Source organism: Panthera onca, chromosome B4, assembly GCF_046562875.1.
Source record: "Panthera onca isolate mPanOnc1 chromosome B4, mPanOnc1 haplotype 2, whole genome shotgun sequence".
Classification (NCBI taxonomy): domain Eukaryota; kingdom Metazoa; phylum Chordata; class Mammalia; order Carnivora; family Felidae; genus Panthera; species Panthera onca.
This window is the reverse complement of record NC_138345.1, coordinates 23,865,125-23,883,135: the sequence shown is the minus strand read 5'-3', so window position 1 is coordinate 23,883,135 and position 18,011 is coordinate 23,865,125. Positions and strand designations below refer to the sequence as shown.

General features: G+C 38.7%; 1 protein-coding gene across 2 annotated transcripts in view; it reads right to left on the bottom strand.

Annotated features, from left to right (window-relative positions):
* MYO3A (myosin IIIA) overlaps positions 1-18,011 on the bottom strand; it is a 244,074-nt gene that overhangs the window by 165,545 nt on the left and 60,518 nt on the right. For both annotated transcript variants that reach the window (XM_060659133.3, XM_060659132.3), the window contains exons 6-9: positions 16,511-16,587; positions 12,955-13,100; positions 9,836-9,901; positions 5,558-5,713 (exon numbers count right to left, since the gene is read on the bottom strand). In XM_060659133.3, the coding sequence (XP_060515116.2) occupies positions 5,558-5,713; positions 9,836-9,901; positions 12,955-13,100; positions 16,511-16,587 (445 nt within the window). The remainder of the gene's footprint in view (positions 1-5,557; positions 5,714-9,835; positions 9,902-12,954; positions 13,101-16,510; positions 16,588-18,011) is intronic.

Sequence of the window (18,011 nt, the reverse complement as noted above, 5' to 3'; positions counted from 1 at the left end):
TGTAGGACAATCTTCTTTAAACCTGAATTGTGATTTTTAAAAAAGTTATCCAGCCAAATACATACATCAATCCAATTCCAAAGTGAATATCGTGCACAAAAAATGTCAGCTTTGAGTTAGCTATGTTGATTTGGTACAGTCAGATTTTGGATCAATTTTACCAATGTTGGGACTGTACCAAACCGTACCAAATCAAATAATTTTGCATGATCTTAAAAACTACTTTTTCCCAAGGTGTTGCCAGTGGCGTACCACAGCCTACCGTCCCCCTTCTCCCCTCCCCCTCCTTCTCCTCCCCTCTTCCCCCTCCCCCTCCTCCTCCTCCTCCTTCTTCTTTTTATTTTTGTTTGTCTCAGTAAATCTCACACTTTGGAACTAGTATAAAAGTGTTGAGAGCAGGAAAATATTCCCTCTACCTATGGCATGGAACTAAAATCTGTGGTCAAAAAGGTGTTGTGCATTAATGATTCAAATGCCACACCCGCCCCCTCCAAACGTACACTTGTGAAAGATAAAATTTTTTAAAAAGATTTTTAAGTAGAATTAAAAAGACAAAGACATTCTTTAAAACAAGGTGAGCATTACAGTGGACCTAACAGGTCAGATATGCCCTGGGTGAGAGGACAGAAACTATAGGCTGAAATGAAGCCACTTGCAGTGAAGACCCTTATCTAGGCTGAGTAGAGAGAATGCAACTGAATGTGGGGAGGGGGTGTCTCTTACCTGGAAGAAAACACTGAAAAAATTCGGCATCTTCTTCCTTTTATGGAGCCAAGTGCCTGAGATGCCATGGGGTCTACTTCCTACTGGCTCTGTGGCCAGATCTGCAATATTCTCAAAGTCCTATCGGGCAGAAAGGCTTCAGAAGCCAGAATATAGCAAAGCAAAACCTCCAAAATAGGAGTAAAGAATGCAGAAGGAAAGAAAAAGCAGAGCAAAATCTCTCCCATTCAAGATGAGAGAGCAAACCAAAATTCTAAACCACAGAAGAAACCAAATATTAAGGAAACAAATGACCTCAATAATCAGGACAATTCACCCTTATTGAAATGCAAATCAAAAAAAAGACTGTTACACAGTCTAGACTGTTACAGAGAAACAGGACTGCATTCACAAAAAAGAAAAATATATTAGCTAGATATGAACAGCCAGATATAAAAAGTCAGATATGAATAAAGAATAAATGTTTATAAAAGATGAGAAATTCTAGAAATGAAAAACACAGCAGTTGATAGAAATATCAGCATGAAAAATAAGTATATAGGATAACTCTAGACTAGTCCTAGTTTAAGAATTAGTGAATTGAAAAACAACTTTGAAGAAATTATCCAAAATACAGGAGGGGTGAATAAATGAATGACAAACATAAAATAGAAAATATAAGACACATAAGGTATATTAGGACATTACAATATTTATCTCTTAGAAGTAGAAAATAAAAAGCATAAGAGAGGACCAATATTTAAAGGAATAATGACTGAAAATTTTCTACAACTGAGTAAGACAGGAGTTTTCATATTCAAAGCATATTCTGAATTCTTTTTTAAATTTTTTTTTAACATTTATTTATTTTTGAGACAGAGAGAGACAGAGCATGAACGGGGGAGGGGCAGAGAGAGAGGGAGACACAGAATCGGAAGCAGGCTCCAGGCTCTGAGCCGTCAGCCCAGAGCCTGACGCGGGGCTCGAACTCACGGACCGCGAGATCGTGACCTGAGCCGAAGTCGGACGCTCAACCGACTGAGCCACCCAGGCGCCCCCATATTCTGAATTCTTAACAGGATAAATAAGAATCAGCTTTGTGACTCAGAAACAGAAGTGTTGAGCCTAAAGCAGTACCCAATATACAGTTGTTTTCAATAATTTTTTCTTTATTTTGATCTCTGGAACTTAGAGCAACGTGCTTATAATCTAAACATTGTGTAGTTCAACCATTCCTATGATGCTTGGATGTTGGGAGACAATCCTCGATGGGTCTCTCACATTTCTGGATGTCCTATATTAGCTTTTTTCCCAGACTATATTTCCAATGATGCTTGTATTGTAAACAGTCTTGGAAGTTAGAGATAATGTCTCTCTACAGGACAGAAGGAGGTTGGGTTTGCTGAACAGGAGAGTAAAGATAATGACTGCTCCAGGACAAAGTTTGGGCAGGTTTGTTAGCCTCTTCAAGGAGAGGTGTTTCCCAAGCTCAAGATTCCCAAACTGTGAGGCAAACCCACTGTATATACCTACCCATCCATCAGCCCTAGGACTTATGGGGCAAGGACAATGAACATGAATGTAAAACTCATGTTGCTGGCTTAACAAGAGTAGTCAAGTCCTTTGTCTCTGATCCAGGAGTCTCATATCTCCTGCCAATATGCACGAAACTGGAAGGTTAACTTATTAGCTTGCAAATAAAGTAAAACCTCAAATTCTCTATAGTTCTTGACATAGTTCTTGAACACCTTGCACAATGTTGGTACACTTAAATTTCTGTTCATTTTGTTTCTTATTTGTCTGCTTGCTCTGGGAAGAAGGGGTTGTGGCCAACTATGGAACTGGATTCAACAAAGAAGAAGTGACAGACATGTATGAACCCATGGCCACCTCCTCACCATAAACTACATGCCTGCATCCTTCTTTTCTGCAGTTCATTCCACTCACAACATAATGTTTCTTCATTACAGATATATGAGTGCTCTCTCTCCAGCAAGGCTGTAAACTCATACAGGCAAGGACTACGACCTCCAGAGAGGTCTACCATCATTACTCCATTTACTCATGTGAATAAAGCCTGGGCTTTGGGATCAGGATTTGAATCCCTGCTATGCCATTCATTACCTGGGCAGCCTTGTACAAGTTAATTAGCCTATGCTAACTTATTTCTTCTCAGCTGTGAAAATGGGGCATGGGGTGTTCTAGAACATTTCACTCAGGGCTGTTGTAAATCACATGAGATAATATAAAGTCCTAATACAATGTCCCCTTTTAAGTCATGTACTATTTTCTACTCACTTCTCCCAACTTATCCCTAAATAGTGATACATTCCTGAGATGAAACTAATAGAATTCTCAAGAATAAACTGAAATTACAAAAGGCTACTCTTTGACTTAGCACTGTCTCTAGGAATTTATCTTTAGGAAACAACGGATTCATGTACAACTCTGTTCATTACAGTGTTACTTATTAGAATTAAAAACAATTACCAACAACCTAAATGTCTAATAGGGGATTATTTAAATCAATCACTGAATAGTCACGCAAGGTAATGTTCTGCAGCAATTAAAAAAAAATCTGTCATAGGATTACATAGATTTAATGACATGGATATTCACTCTTCAGTGAAAACAAGCATGTTCCAATATGTATATTGGTGGAAGAGGATAAAGAGTCCAGAAATAAACCCACTCGTATATGGTCAATTAATCTAGAACAAAGGAGGCAAGAATATACAATGGGGAAAAGATAGTTTCTTCAATGGTGCTAGGAAAAGCTGGACAGCTACATGTAAAAGAATGAAACTGGACCACTCTCTCACACCATACACAAAAATAAACTCAAGATGAATTAAAGACCTATATGTGAGATCTGAAACCATAAAACTAAAAGATAACATAGGCAGTAGACTCTTGGACATTGGCCTTAGCAACATATTTATGGATATGTTTCCTCAGGCAAGGAAAACAAAAGCAGAAATAAACTATGTGGACTACTTCAAAATAAAGAACTTCTGCTCAGCAAAGGAAACCATCAACAAAACGAAAAGGCAACTTACTGAATGGGAGAAAATCCACACAAATGACCTATCCAATAAGAGGTTAATATGCAAAATACATAAAGAACTTCTACAACCCAACAGCAACAAATAATCTGATGAAAAATGGGAAGAAGGCCTGAATAGACATTTCCGCAAAGATATACATATGGCCAACAGACATATGAAAAGATGGTCAAGATCCCTTATCATCAGGGAAATGCAAATCAAAATGACAATGAGGTATCACCTCACACCTGTCAGAATGGCTAGTATAAAAAGATAAATAATTAAGTATTGGTGAGGATGTCAAAAAAAGGGAATGCTCGTGCACTGTTGGTGGGAATGTAAACTGGTGCAGCCACCATGGAAAACAGTATGGAGATTCCTCAAAAAATTTAAAAGGGCTATACTATACAATCCAGTAATTCCACTACTAGGTATTTACCCAAAGAAAATGAAAACACTAGTTTGAAAAGATGTATGCACCCCTGTGTTCACTGCAGCATTATTTATAATAGGTAAGGTAAGATACGGAAGCAACCCAATATATATATATATATATATATATATATATACACACACACACACACACACACACACACACACACACACACACATATATATCTCCCCATACACATGGAATATTACTCAGCTATAAAAAAAGAATGAGACCTTGCCATTTGCAACAACATGGATAAGCCTAGAGGTATGATGCTAACTAAAACAAGTCCAGGGATGCCTGGGTGGCTCAGTTGGTTAGGCGTCCAACTCTTGATTTCAGCTCAGGTCGTGATCTCACAGTTCATGAGATTAAGCCCCACATGGGGCTTTGCACTGATAGTGTGGAGCCTGCCTTGGATTCTCTCTCCCTCTCTCTTTGCCTCTCCCTCACCTGAGTGCACACACACGCTCTCTCCATTTCAAAATAAATTCCACAAAAAAAAAAAACCTCCAACAGAGACAAATCCATATCATTTCACCTATTATGTGTAATCTAAAAAATAAAACAAAGAAACAAACAAACAAAAACAGACTCATAAATACAGAGAACAAACTGGTGGTTGTCAGAGGGAAGAGAGTATGGGGTGGGGGTGGGGGTTTGGGGGGGGAGGTGGGGAATGGGCAAAATAGGCGATGGGGCTTAAAAAGAAAAAAAAAGCAGGCTACAGAACACATATAAATACTATTCCAATTTCTTTAAATGTATATCCATCATAAGATACTAAAAGGTTACAGATTAAAATGTTTTACTGATTGATTTTGTTATATACTTCCCTGTATCTTTTAAATCTATCTATATCTATATCCCTGAAATAAACATACATACGATCTATAATAAGTAAAAAACACATCTGATATTATAAAAACTATACATAGTATCTTATTAGAAACCCAAATAGGAAGTAGGAAAATATTTAAAATGATTTTTGAGTATAGTTCAGCCTGAAAAAAATGATCCAAGAAATAATACTATCAGAATGTCTTGGAAGGCTTATGTTCCTTTTTAATCTCAAATCTAAGATACCTTACTTTACAGAAGAGCAGAAAACACAAGAAGATACATGCCAATACTAATCACCTACTGAAGTTTATATTCTTTATTCTGATAAAGTTGTTTAGAAAATGCGGCCAGCAATTACCAATACTGGGATGCAACTCAACATGTGAATTCACTTTTCATGTAAGTACCCCCTTATCTCCCAACCACAAGGAACGAATTTAAATGAGTTCTTTTCTCACCTTCACACCTATTGCATTATAAAATTGTTCAGAGTCTTTAGAAGATGTTTGGAATGAAGATATTACTTGATTACCTGGCTTTTTCTGTGCCTCCCATGCCTTGATGAATATCAATGAATTCCATCAGCTGCTTCTGCAACATCACATCTTGGCCCTCAATTTGAGTAATGAATTTATGCTGTAAAAGATCTGATACTGTTGGACGCTTTTCATAATCTTTAGTCAAGCACCTGCACTAGCAAAAAAACAAAAACAAAAACAAAAACAGAACATGTAATTATTAGATAAGTTCGAGTTTTGGCATTATTATTCATCTTGCTAAGGACTATCATAACACAAGAGGACGAGGCTCCTCTCAAATGTTCATCCTGCAAAGCAGACCTCAAAAAAAAAAGTCAAACTGCAATATGAAGAATGCATGTTTACAAAAGTGCACACATCCGTGAGTGATGACACTACAGTGATACCAACTTGTGACTAAACACTCCTCCCTAGTGCTCCAGCAAGCATGCTGGCATAGAGGTCATTAAATGTGGTCTCTGCTGCAAAGTCTCCTTTACAAGCCAGGAGCTAAAGAAGGAAGCACTGAAGCCATTACAGTTTGAATGGTTATCTAAAATTAAAACAAACTTTTCCTTTTCCCTCCCACAATGCTTTTAAAGGCTTCTCAATTGATCTATTTCTTTCTATGTAATCAAGCTGCTAACCTACTTGAGAAGGCTAATGTGTTAAAGATGTTTAAATTAATTCCACACCAGTAGATGTTTTTGGAGAGCTGTATATGAAGCAGATTTACTAAGGCACACTGCACCTCTTGGTAGGTTCAACGGGATCATAGCATGAGAAAGGATAAAGGTAGTGAGAACACCTGAAATAGCATCACGAAAGGGACATTTGAACAAAGGGGACATCTAATCAGCCATGACAGGTGTCTTCAAATATTTGAAAGTGGGATTAGACCAGTTTTCAGTGGTCAAAAGTGACAAAGAACCTGGGATCGATTCATGGAATTAAGGGAGAAACAGGGGCACCTGGGTGGTTCAGTTGGTTAAGCGTCTTTGGCTCAGGTCATGAGCTCACGTTTGTGAGTTCAAATCCCGCATGAGGCTCTCTGCTGTGAGCACAGAGCCTGGTTCGGATCCTCTGTCCTCTTCTCTCTCTGCCCCACCCCCACTCGCACGTGTGTGCTCACGCTCTCTCTCTTTCTCTCAAAAATAAATAAAACATTTAAAAAATTTAAAAAGAGAAACAGATTTCAGGTTACTATAAGAAAGAACTTTCCAACAGGAAGGCTTCTCAGACAGAATGGGCTGCACTGAGAAGTATGATTACCTTTAGTGGACATGGTTACATACTGATGGATGGCCACTCAGTGCACATGTTCAAGAAGGATTTATGCTCTGTGTGTGGTTTGGGCTGTATACTTTCCAGTATCCTTCCAACCATGAGATTCAGAGGAGCAAGACAACTGGTCAGAGTTGGGCTGACACTTGGGATATAGGAAAAGAAAGAAGAAGAAGAAGACACCCATGCCTTGACTTGGGCAGTGGTGTTTCTAATCTGTACTGTTACTCCTCCTGGTATGATAATTATCAATTTATTCTCCTGGGCTTAAGCAATAACATATTTCCCAAGGATGCTAAAATACGCTAAGGAATAAGGATGATGATGTCTGAAAATAAGAACAAGTGCTCTTAGTTTTCATTTATTTTCATTTCTGTTTCATTAACAGAATGCATCAATTTCTGACATGTGTAGCACTTGTTCAATGTATTGAGTAGAATCACATATGAAATTATTTTATTCAAGTAAAACTGTATCAAATAGCTGATGTGAGGGGCGCCTGGGTGATTCAGTCAGCCAAGTGTCCAACTTCTGATTTCGGCTCAGGTCATGATTCCAGGGTCGTGGGATCGAGCCCCGTATTGGTCTCCTCCCTGAGTGTGGAGCCTGCTTAAGAATCTCCCCCTCTGTGCCTCTTCCGAGCTTATACACTCTCTCTCTAAAAAACTTTTTTTAATATTTAAAAAATGTTCAAATAGCTGATGTGTACCAGGCACTCTGCTGGACACTGGCGTTACAACGACAAATACGGCATATTCAGTGCCCTGCAGTTACTTACTGTCTAGCTGGGAAGAGAGGCGTCTAAAGAGGCAGTTAAATAAAAGTGGCAATGTTCCTAGGGGAAGAAGAAAAAAATACAGTGATAGCACACAGGACAGAATACTAACTAGCTGCCTAGAGGAAATCAGGAAATGTTTCTCAGAGGTGAAATTGTGTGAAACATGTCAAAATCAACAAGTTCATTCAAGGAGCTATGCGAAAGGACTGCAGACATGGGGAACCCTTCAATGCTACCAGCGATTCTCCCAAGAGATGTGTTTATTACATATTCTGTAGTGTATGGTGCATACTCAATAATAAGGGCTTATGTGAAATTTGGGGAACAACATGGACTATCAATCCTTGGATTTTCCACAACCCTTAAATCTAAGCCTCTTGTCTTTACAGGAACGAGCAGATATTCTTGGTAGAAAAACCAATGATGGTAGTATGTGTGAGTATGACTGGTTCCTCTACTTTCTTTGCCGTTTCCACATTTTCTGAGTGTTGTCTCACACACCTAATTTTTTCTTTTCAAATTTCTATTTAAATTCTAGTTAGTTAACATACAGTGCAATATGGGTTTCAGGAGTAGAGTTCAGTGATTCATCACTTACATACAACACCCAGGGCTCATCATAAGTGCCCTCCTTAATACCCATCACCCATCTAGCCCGTGCCCTGCCCACCTCCCTCTGTCAACCCTGTTTGTTCTCTATCTTTAAGAGTCTTCATGGTTTGTTTGCCTCTTTCTTTTTTTCTCCCCCGGCATATGTTCATCTGTTTTGTGTCTTCGATTCCATACATGAGTGAATTATGTAAGATTTGTCTTTCTCTGACTGACTTATTTTTCTTAGCATAATACGCTCTAGCTCCATCCATGTTGTTGCAAATGGCAAGATTTCATTTTCATGGCTGAGTAATATTTGTTGTATGTGTATATATATGCGCGCACACACACACACCACATTTTCTTTATCCATTCATCAGTCACTGGACACTTGGGCTCCCTCCACAGTTTGGCTATTATTGTTGATGATGTAACACACCTACTCTTAATGTCCTCTCTCTTCCAATTACAAACTGCGTCATCCCTTACCTTATTATTACTACTGTTACTACTACTACTACTACTACTATTATTATTATTATTAATTTATGGTGAAAACATAGTAAGACTGTGAAAACAGGTTTGTGGGGCAGATATTTAGAAATCATTCACCCATATCTTCAAGTCAACTGTCCGAAGGTGCTGCACTTGTGCTAAATATTTGTCAAATTAAAGATGTTCACTGAGGGGCACTGGGTGGCTCAGTCAGTTAAGCGTCCAGCTTCGGCTCAGGTCATGACCTCGCAGTTCATGAGTTCGAGTCCCGCATCAGGCTCTGTGCTGACTGTTCAGAGCCTGGAGCCTGCCTCACATTCTGCGTCTCCCTCTCTCTCTGCCCCTCCCCCACTCACACTCTGTCTCTCTCTGTGTCAAAGATAAACAAACATTTAAAAACTTTTAACTGAATTTCCAAATAAATAATGTTTGCTAAATTTCAAATACATAAGCATTTTACCTATACAATTATCTGATTCATTGATTGCAATGAAAATTCCCTGATGGTGACAAGAATGAGAGGTGCAGATAAATGAAAGGTTAAAAAGCCGATTGCATAGATGATGGTTGGGTTGAGTGTGTGGAAGATGCTAAGGGCACAGCTTGCAAAAGGCAGGTGGACAGAAGGATGTGTAAACGGACAGTGCAACTTCAGGAGCATAGCTATGGTTAAGCAAAGAAACGTGACCCTAAGATCATTATTAGAGCAATAATGAATTCACTGAACATTCAGAAGAAACGTCTTTGGTTTTGAAGAAAATAATAGAAACTACTGGGGCTATTCAATAGATAAGACATAAGGAGGAGATTCAGAAGCATGGAAGAATGGTTGTAAAAGGCACATTTCAAAGTTCTAGCAAGATGGTATCTTTCTCTCTCTCATTTTTTTTAAGACTCTATTGTTGGGGCACCTGGGTGGCTCAGTGGGTTAAGCATCCAACTTCCACTCAGGTCATGATCATACAGTCCATTGAGTTTGAGCCCCCACATTGGGCACTGTGATGACAGCTCAGCCTGGAGCCTGGTTTGATCCTGTGTCTCCCTCTCTCTCTGCCCCTCCCCCACTCACACTCTATCTCTCTTTCTCAAAAAAAAAAATAAATGTTGAAAACAATTTTTAAAGAAAGACTCTGTTGTTACTCACTTGCTAATGAAGTCATTGAATTCTGCTGACCATATCTCCGGCTGCCTTAGATGGGGGGGTGGATTCCTAGAAAAATAAGAACCAAGGTTGGATTGTGCACGTTGGTCAGTCAGTGCACAATCAGAGCTGGACAGACTAATGTGTTACTGCAGTCAGAGGTTCTGCCAGGCATCATCAAGCAGGGCCACAATTTTCCAATTCAAAGACAGATAATTAGTTATTAATCATTCTTTATATAAAATGACAGCTTGTTTCTCTGAATGCACTTAATAGATGACCCAATTTTTCTAACTGATAAATTTTTTTCTTTTAAGGAGTCTTTCTGCTTTTACCTGAGAGCCCTATGGGGAAACATCAATAACTTGGCAGAATAGAAACAATGAATACTAGAGATTTTTTTTTTTAACTCTGAGTCCTGCAGAAGCCTCTGAGGAATATCCAGGGTACAGAGAGGTAACCTCAAAGGTGTGCTGTTCAGAATACGAGGGAGACTGTGGCAGAGAGGGGCATTAATAGGATGCCTTTAGGAGTTGTTCTGTTGCTTCTGGAAACAAGGTTACAAAAGTAAGGAACTGGAAAATATGATTAGCTATAAAGCTCTGAATGCCACTTAAAAGATTTTGTTATTAGTTTCTCTTATTTTCAGGCCAAACAAATCTTTTTGTTTTTGGCATGTTCAGGAATACAAAGGCACATCACTTGGAAATGAGGCTGATCTAACTCTGTAATCAAGCAGCATTGATCAACCATGATGGCTGAACTTGCTGAAGTACTGCCTTACGCTAATTCTAACAGCTCTTTGTTTTCATTAGTAGAATGGAAACACTTTGTCTTCAGTTCTGCATTACTCCTTAAATAGCTTATAATGAAATTAGTGTACAGTTTGTACAGGCTCATTAAAGAAAAGTGCAGCCACTCATCTACCCTAGATCACGCCTAGGGCTCATTGTACAATTCTTAGGGCCATTTGAAGACTGCTGATTTGCACATTAAAAGAAGTAATTCTTTTCTCTGATGGTCTTGCTTTGCTTCTCGTCCTCCTGAAAATTTCCTTTCTAAGAGATTTATTGGCTTGCTTTGAGTATAACAAAGTTTCGATGATTTGAGAACACTCAGAACAAGGTAGCTTTTCAGATCCCTTTCCCCCCCAATTATTTCTACAGTTAGTATTCTAAGAACTTCATGTCAGAGATATACTCTGACATGGTGGCAGAAGTAAGGAGAAATAAGGAAGAGAATGTAGTTTCCAGAAGCACCTTGCTCACAGGTGCAATAAACACGAATGGTGGTGTCATTCCTCCTCCATCTGGTGTCATTACCAAGAGTAATAACATCCGGCTAACAACCTTGGTAGTTTAAACCATAATTAAAATGGCTCAGGAAGTACAGTGCTTCTTACACACTGAATGACAGTAGGAGTTAGGAAACATAGATTTTTTTTTTCTGTTTTCCTCAAATTTAATGAAATGGCTTAGACTTGGCAGAGAGCCGGTTTTCTGTTCTTTTTTGTAATCTTGTTTCCCCTCTTACCGAATAAGCAGTATATTTTACAAGTAAGTTAGACCTGAGATTTACAGTCACATTGTCACGTAAAGGATGATAAGGCATTATATTTCAGAACATGTATATCAGACAGGAAGGTCAAAGATAAAATTAAAAACACACTCGAGGGGCGCCTGGGTGGCGCAGTCGGTTAAGCGGCCGACTTCAGCCAGGTCACGATCTCGCGGTCCCTGAGTTCGAGCCCCGCGTCAGGCTCTGGGCTGATGGCTCGGAGCCTGGAGCCTGTTTCCGATTCTGTGTCTCCCTCTCTCTCTGCCCCTCCCCCGTTCATGCTCTGTCTCTCTCTGTCCCAAAAATAAATAAAAAATGTTGAAAAAAAAAAAAAAAACACACTCGAATTCTTTGGTCTTCTACTAATTTAAATACATGCCAAATGTCCCAAATGGACCCATTTAGACATGAATACGACATATTGGCATTGTTTCTTTAGGACTGGAGAACTGCGCCCCAGGGCTTTGCATATATAATTCTACATGCTATAGGCACTGGGGTGACAAAATTTGTTTAATGGAGAGTGGTAACAAGCTATATAACATACTACCCTACTACCCTGCCCTAGACCCCTTTCATCACAGGCCCTGGGTGTGCACTCCATTAGAATTATGGTACCAGGCACAGTCTTTAAGATAGTCCTCAAAAGGTAACATATTTGTATTAAAAACAGGCAGTCTTTTCAAATCAGGTTTTGGCAATATCTAGGAACTAACCAAAACATGTATAAAATAGTGTTTAATTAGTAATACGATAAAAAGGGGAAAATTTGTCAATATACACACTGAAGGGGAGGGGTCTACGTAGATAGGAAAGTGCTTTCGTGGCTCCAAAGAGATTATTCTAAAGTTACTGTTCGGGGCGCCTGGGTGGCGCAGTCGGTTAAGCGTCCGACTTCAGCCAGGTCACGATCTCGCGGTCTGTGAGTTCGAGCCCCGCGTCGGGCTCTGGGCTGATGGCTCGGAGCCTGGAGCCTGCTTCCGATTCTGTGTCTCCCTCTCTCTCTGCCCCTCCCCCGTTCATGCTCTGTCTCTCTCTGTCCCAAAAATAAATAAAAAACGTTGAAAAAAAAAAAATTTAAAGTTACTGTTCTATGTTAATATGTTCAAAATATTAACAAGTTCAAAATCGTTACTATTTTATCAGTCAAATCTGTTTATAATTTTATTAGTAATATCATTTTAAACTTCCAAAGAGATGTCTTAGCAAGTAGTAAAAAATTACTGGATTGATAGAGTAAAGCAAAGCAAATCACTGTTGCACTGACTATGGCCCAGGGCCTTCCTGACAAATTTGGGAGTGGATCAAGAGTGAAAGGAACTGCTGTTTTCTGACATCAAATCCTCCAAAAAGGAAAACACACTGAGTGTCAAGAGAAAGATCTTACTTAGACCAGGAAAATGAAACCATTGAATAAACACAGTGTCTCAGAATAGGCAGAATGATATTCCAGGCCACTGTGCTCCAAACTTGCTGAAATATGTTGAATATTTCCATGATGAGCACCACTGGCTTGGGGAAGAAAGACAGGCTACAGATACTGTACCCCAAGTTCATCCTCTCACCTTGGTATTTTGAAGAGTGCTCTCATAGGATGCAGGTCGGCCAGTGGAGGATCTCCATCCCCTAGCTCGATGGCTGTGATCCCCAGGGACCATGTGTCACACCTGGCATCATAAGTGGTATCCAATTGCTGTTCACATGCAATCACCTAGTAGAAAATAGGGGGGAAAAAAGTGAAGTTTATGACTTTAGCAAGCATTGTAGCAAAAGTAAGCATAAAAGTCCCCAATTTATATTAAAAATTCATGTGACAAATATTCACAGTATTAGTCATAATAGCCCCAAAGGGGAAACAACCCAAATGTCCATCAACTGGTGATGGATAAACAAAATATGGTATATGCATACAATGGAATATTATTCAGCCATCAAAAGGAATGGACTATTGATACATGCTACAACATGGGTAAACACTAAAAGAAAGAAGCCAGACATGAAGGCCACATAGTGTATGACTCTATTTACATGAAATGTTCACAATAAGCAAATCCACAGACGAAAAGCAGATTAGTGGTTGCCTAGTGTAGGAGCGCTTGGGAGGAGAGCTTGGGAGTGACTGTTACTGAGTAAAGGATTTCTTCTAGAGGGAAAGAATGCTCTAAAACTAGATTCTGATGATGGTTGCACAACTCTGTAAATATACACCTAAAAGTAATCAAATTGTACATGTCAAATAAGCTAATTATATGGTATGTGTATGTGAACTTTATATTAATAAAGCTGTTAAAAATAAAAAACACATTCATATGAATTTTCTGTTCTGTTGTGTATCTTCAACTTCCTTAATATAAAAATGTATTTTGCCCTACCATATTTTTTTCATTATTTTATGGCTACATGTGATCCTGGAATATCTCACCAAAGGCTTGGGTGAATTTATGCCCCAATTTGCCTAAGACATTCTTGGTTTTATGCTTGCTTTCCTAGAGTCATTATAAATATCATCCCCTTTCTCTCTGCAAAGTGTCATGGCTTGTAAAAAGTATATGTTCACCTATCATGGTCACTATTTCCCTTGTGCCTCCATCCTGACACACACGGATTTCAGTTTGGAAAGGATGGTTTTATGTACCCAACAACTGCTACCTTTGATCTAGACTTTAATTTAAAAATATCAAATCAAGGGGTGCCTGGGTGCCTCAGTCAGTTAAGCGTCTGACTTCGGCTCAGGTCATGATCTTATGGTTCATGGGTTCAAGCCCCACATTGGGCTCTGTGCTGGAAGCTTGGGGCCTGGAGCCTGATTCAGATTCTCCCTCTCTTTCTGCCCTCCCCTGCTCATGCCCTGTCTCTGTCTCTCAAAAATAAACAAACATAAAAATTTTTTTTTTAAATGTCAAATCAAGAGTTTCACTTTTCAACTTATAATTGACTTGAACAATCTTGCCTCTGAGGCCATAAAAACACCGAAATAAATTTATGCCATTAATTATGGAGAACATATTAAAACTATTTACCTTACTATTTTCTAATCTAAGAGATTTGCCATTAATAACATAGAGCTGGTATATATGTGATGCCTTCGTTAGCTAGATAGCTGGTTATTCAAAATATACTCTTCAACAGTGCTAAATAAATGGACATTTATTGAAATACTGACACTTATTCACAAGTTAGAAAATGCTTATTACAGAAAGACATACAATATGCACAAAATATGGAATATATATGTATTTATGTGACAGCTTGAAAAGACGGCAGTGAATCTTTCCCTTTTATGTAAAACCCATTGGTTTGTTAAGCAGTAAAGCACTTTCAAACCCCGTTTACTGAAAATAAATAATGACCTACCAGTAAAATGATAGTCTAGTAACTGCGTATTTAAGGAGTGCCAATTTTATGATTAACTCATTTAATACTCTGATAATTGAATTTTAGATAGATCAAAATATTTTCTTTTACTTATATGTGAGAGTTGTTCCAAGATCCACTAATCAAAATTGCTTTCTTTACTAGGGTGCCTGGGCGTCTGACTTTGGCTCAGGTCATGATCTTGCAGTTCATGGGTTAGGGCCCTGCATCAGGCTCTTGCCAACAGCTCAGAGCCTGGAGCCTCCTTCAGATTCCATGTCTCCCTGTCTCTCTGTCCCTCCCCCACTCATGCTCTCTCTCAAAAAAAGACTTTAAAGAAGTTTTTTTTTTTTAATTTCTTTTTCACTAAAAGCAAACTTACACATATAACAATGGTCTGTTACTATAACATATGAAAAACATAAAGCTACACTATTATTTAATATTAATAAGTAATAGTACAATTACTACATATTATAGCATTTATATTATTAATATACATAAATAAGATATACTGTTTAATATTATCCCTATATTTTATCAATTTATTTTTAAAACTTTGTCATGAACTTTTAAAACACTAGTAATACATCAGAACAAACTGAAGAAAACTCTCACTTGAGAATCCCTTAATTCAATTTTGGTTTTGTTTATATGATTACGCTATTTTTATTCCAAGATGTACACCTTGCTTAAAAGTTTTTTAATTCAGGGGCACTTGGGTGGCTCAGTCGGTTAAGCGTCCAACGTCCGCTCAGGTCATGATACACCAGTCTGCGGGTTTGAGCCCTGCATCAGGCTCTGTGCTGACAGCTCGGAGCCTGGAGCCTGCTTCAGGCTCTCTCTCTGCTCCTCCCCCGTGCTCGCTCGCACGCTCTCTCTCTCTCAAAAGTAAATAAATATTTTAAAAAATTAAAAAGAAAAAAGAGTTTTTTAATCCATTGGAGTTTTTAAAAGATTCTTAAGATAATGTATCCTTTCTCCATGTTTTACATTTACATTTTACTTTTTTGCAAGTAATAATTGAATTAGTATTAAAATAGAAACAGCACACAAAGATTTAATCCTCAAACACACTTAGGTCTAAAATTTTGCAATATTAATGTAGTATTTGAACTGCTTCTTCTCCCTTCACTCCCTAGAAAATGGTAGATAAATAGCAGAACCCTCCCCAGAGGCTGAGAGTTTTCAAACATAAGTCTTCTTTACTGATAAACATAATTAAAAAGATTAAAGGCATTAACAGGGGCTGTGGAGAGAAGATGGGACTCTAGAAAACTTTCTCCCTCAGCAATTTTGGCAGTTTATTCACCACTTCCCAAGAGTCACCCAAGATGAGCATGGCCCTCCCAGGCAGACTCACTCAATATAGGAACCCGTTACACAGGTTAATAAGCGAAAATCTGATACTAAACAAAGGTTAGGGATTTTCATGATATTTCTTAGTTTAAAAACAAAATCTAAATATCAATAATATAGATACGTGCTGAGCAACTAAAAGTAAATTTAACAGAAAATTAAGGCCGCAAGCAGTTTCTCTTGACCTCATTGGATTTATTCATTCAATCCTTCATTTACTCATTCATTCATTCATGCCCATGTATTGAGCACCTCCCATGTTCCTTCTCATACAAAAATCTCTCATAAAAATGACACAACTGACATTTCCTTCTAGTACATTCCTAAACATGGGGCAACAGTGCATGCATGAAAAGGAAAGCCGGAAAGGATTCAATACTACATTTGTCTCTCTCAAAACTGTCTGACCTCAGGAGCCATCCAAAATGGTGTTCCCACGGATGTGTTCCTACGGTGCCAAGTGCTGGTGAGTTGTGCAGACACACCTGGAAGGAAGAAACAAGACTTACATTCCTGCATTAATTACTCATGCAAAGAGACTCCAGTTGTAACAAATTTGCTTACAAACTAATATTAAAATTCTGTTCCCGTAAAGCTGCCACAGAACTTGAACTTCACATTAAAGTATACTACGTCGGGGGGCGCCTGGGTGGCTCAGTCGGTTGGACATCCGACTTCGGCTCAGGTCATGATCTCACGGTCCGTGAGTTCGAGCCCCGCGTTGGGTTCTGTGCTGACAGCTCAGAGCCTGGAGCCTTTTTCAGATTCTGTGTCTCCCTCTCTCTGACCCTCCCCCATTCATGCTCTGTCTCTCTCTGTATCAAAAATAAATAAACGTTAAAAAAAAAATTTGAAGTATCCTACATCAGGATTTTGTCATAGCCAAAGTCTAGAATGATCCTTTTATTTTATGTTTCTCATATCCAAACCTCCCTATTCTTAAAGCCCCATTTCAAGTTTTATTCCCACATGCTGATATTTAATCTGCTCCTGATCATACTAACCTCAATTTTTTTTAAACTTCTACATTTTTAACTACCTGTCTATATTACTTATTTTGGCATGTAATTTGTATCTGAATGGTACACTTCCCTCCCTCCCTCCTCCTCCCTCTGTCCATTACCAAATTGTGGTGCATTTGAGAATTTTTCTATGGTTGTATGCACATAGTAGGTTACTTGTGAATGTGAATCAAATTATTTTCCATCACACGATCAACTTTGGACAAATCACACCTGTCTAGTTTCAAATTAACGGCATCTATTTAATCCAACACCATGAATAGAATTAGTTGTTTTTCTTTATAGAGATTACAGATGGAAGGACTACAGTGAAGAGGCATAACCAAGAATTTCAGTCATGGCATCCCACTAATTACACCTGTTAGAAATAATCATAATTAACCCTTAAGAAAATTAGGAGCAAAGTCTCTCCTTGCATTTCACACTCCCGTTCCTCATGCAGGCTGTCCAGTGCTCTTCCCTTGACCTGCTCTGAAATTGATGGGTTACCCCCACACCATGGGCCTCCACTCCCTGATTTCCCTGTTTTGAAAAGCACCTCTTAGGTGTCACATTTGTTTTAGGCTCCGGCTATTTATAAGCCAACTAGGAGAAAGGCACTGATTAAGATTTAAATTTGGATATATTTGATTCTTCCAAGATGACATCTGACTTTTATCATGAAATTCAAAGGCCATATTCAGCCACATGGGTATTTCGGTGGGGGAAATATACTTAAATATTGGTGGAATATACTTGGGCAGAGGGTAGGCAGTATGTTTTGGTTCCACATGAATTGCATCTCACAATGACCTAACCTATTCCACCATTGTATAAATCCTGTCCCACACAGAATCTTCATCTATGCCCTTCCAATTTTGTCTGTGAAGGGGCGCCTGGGTGGCTCA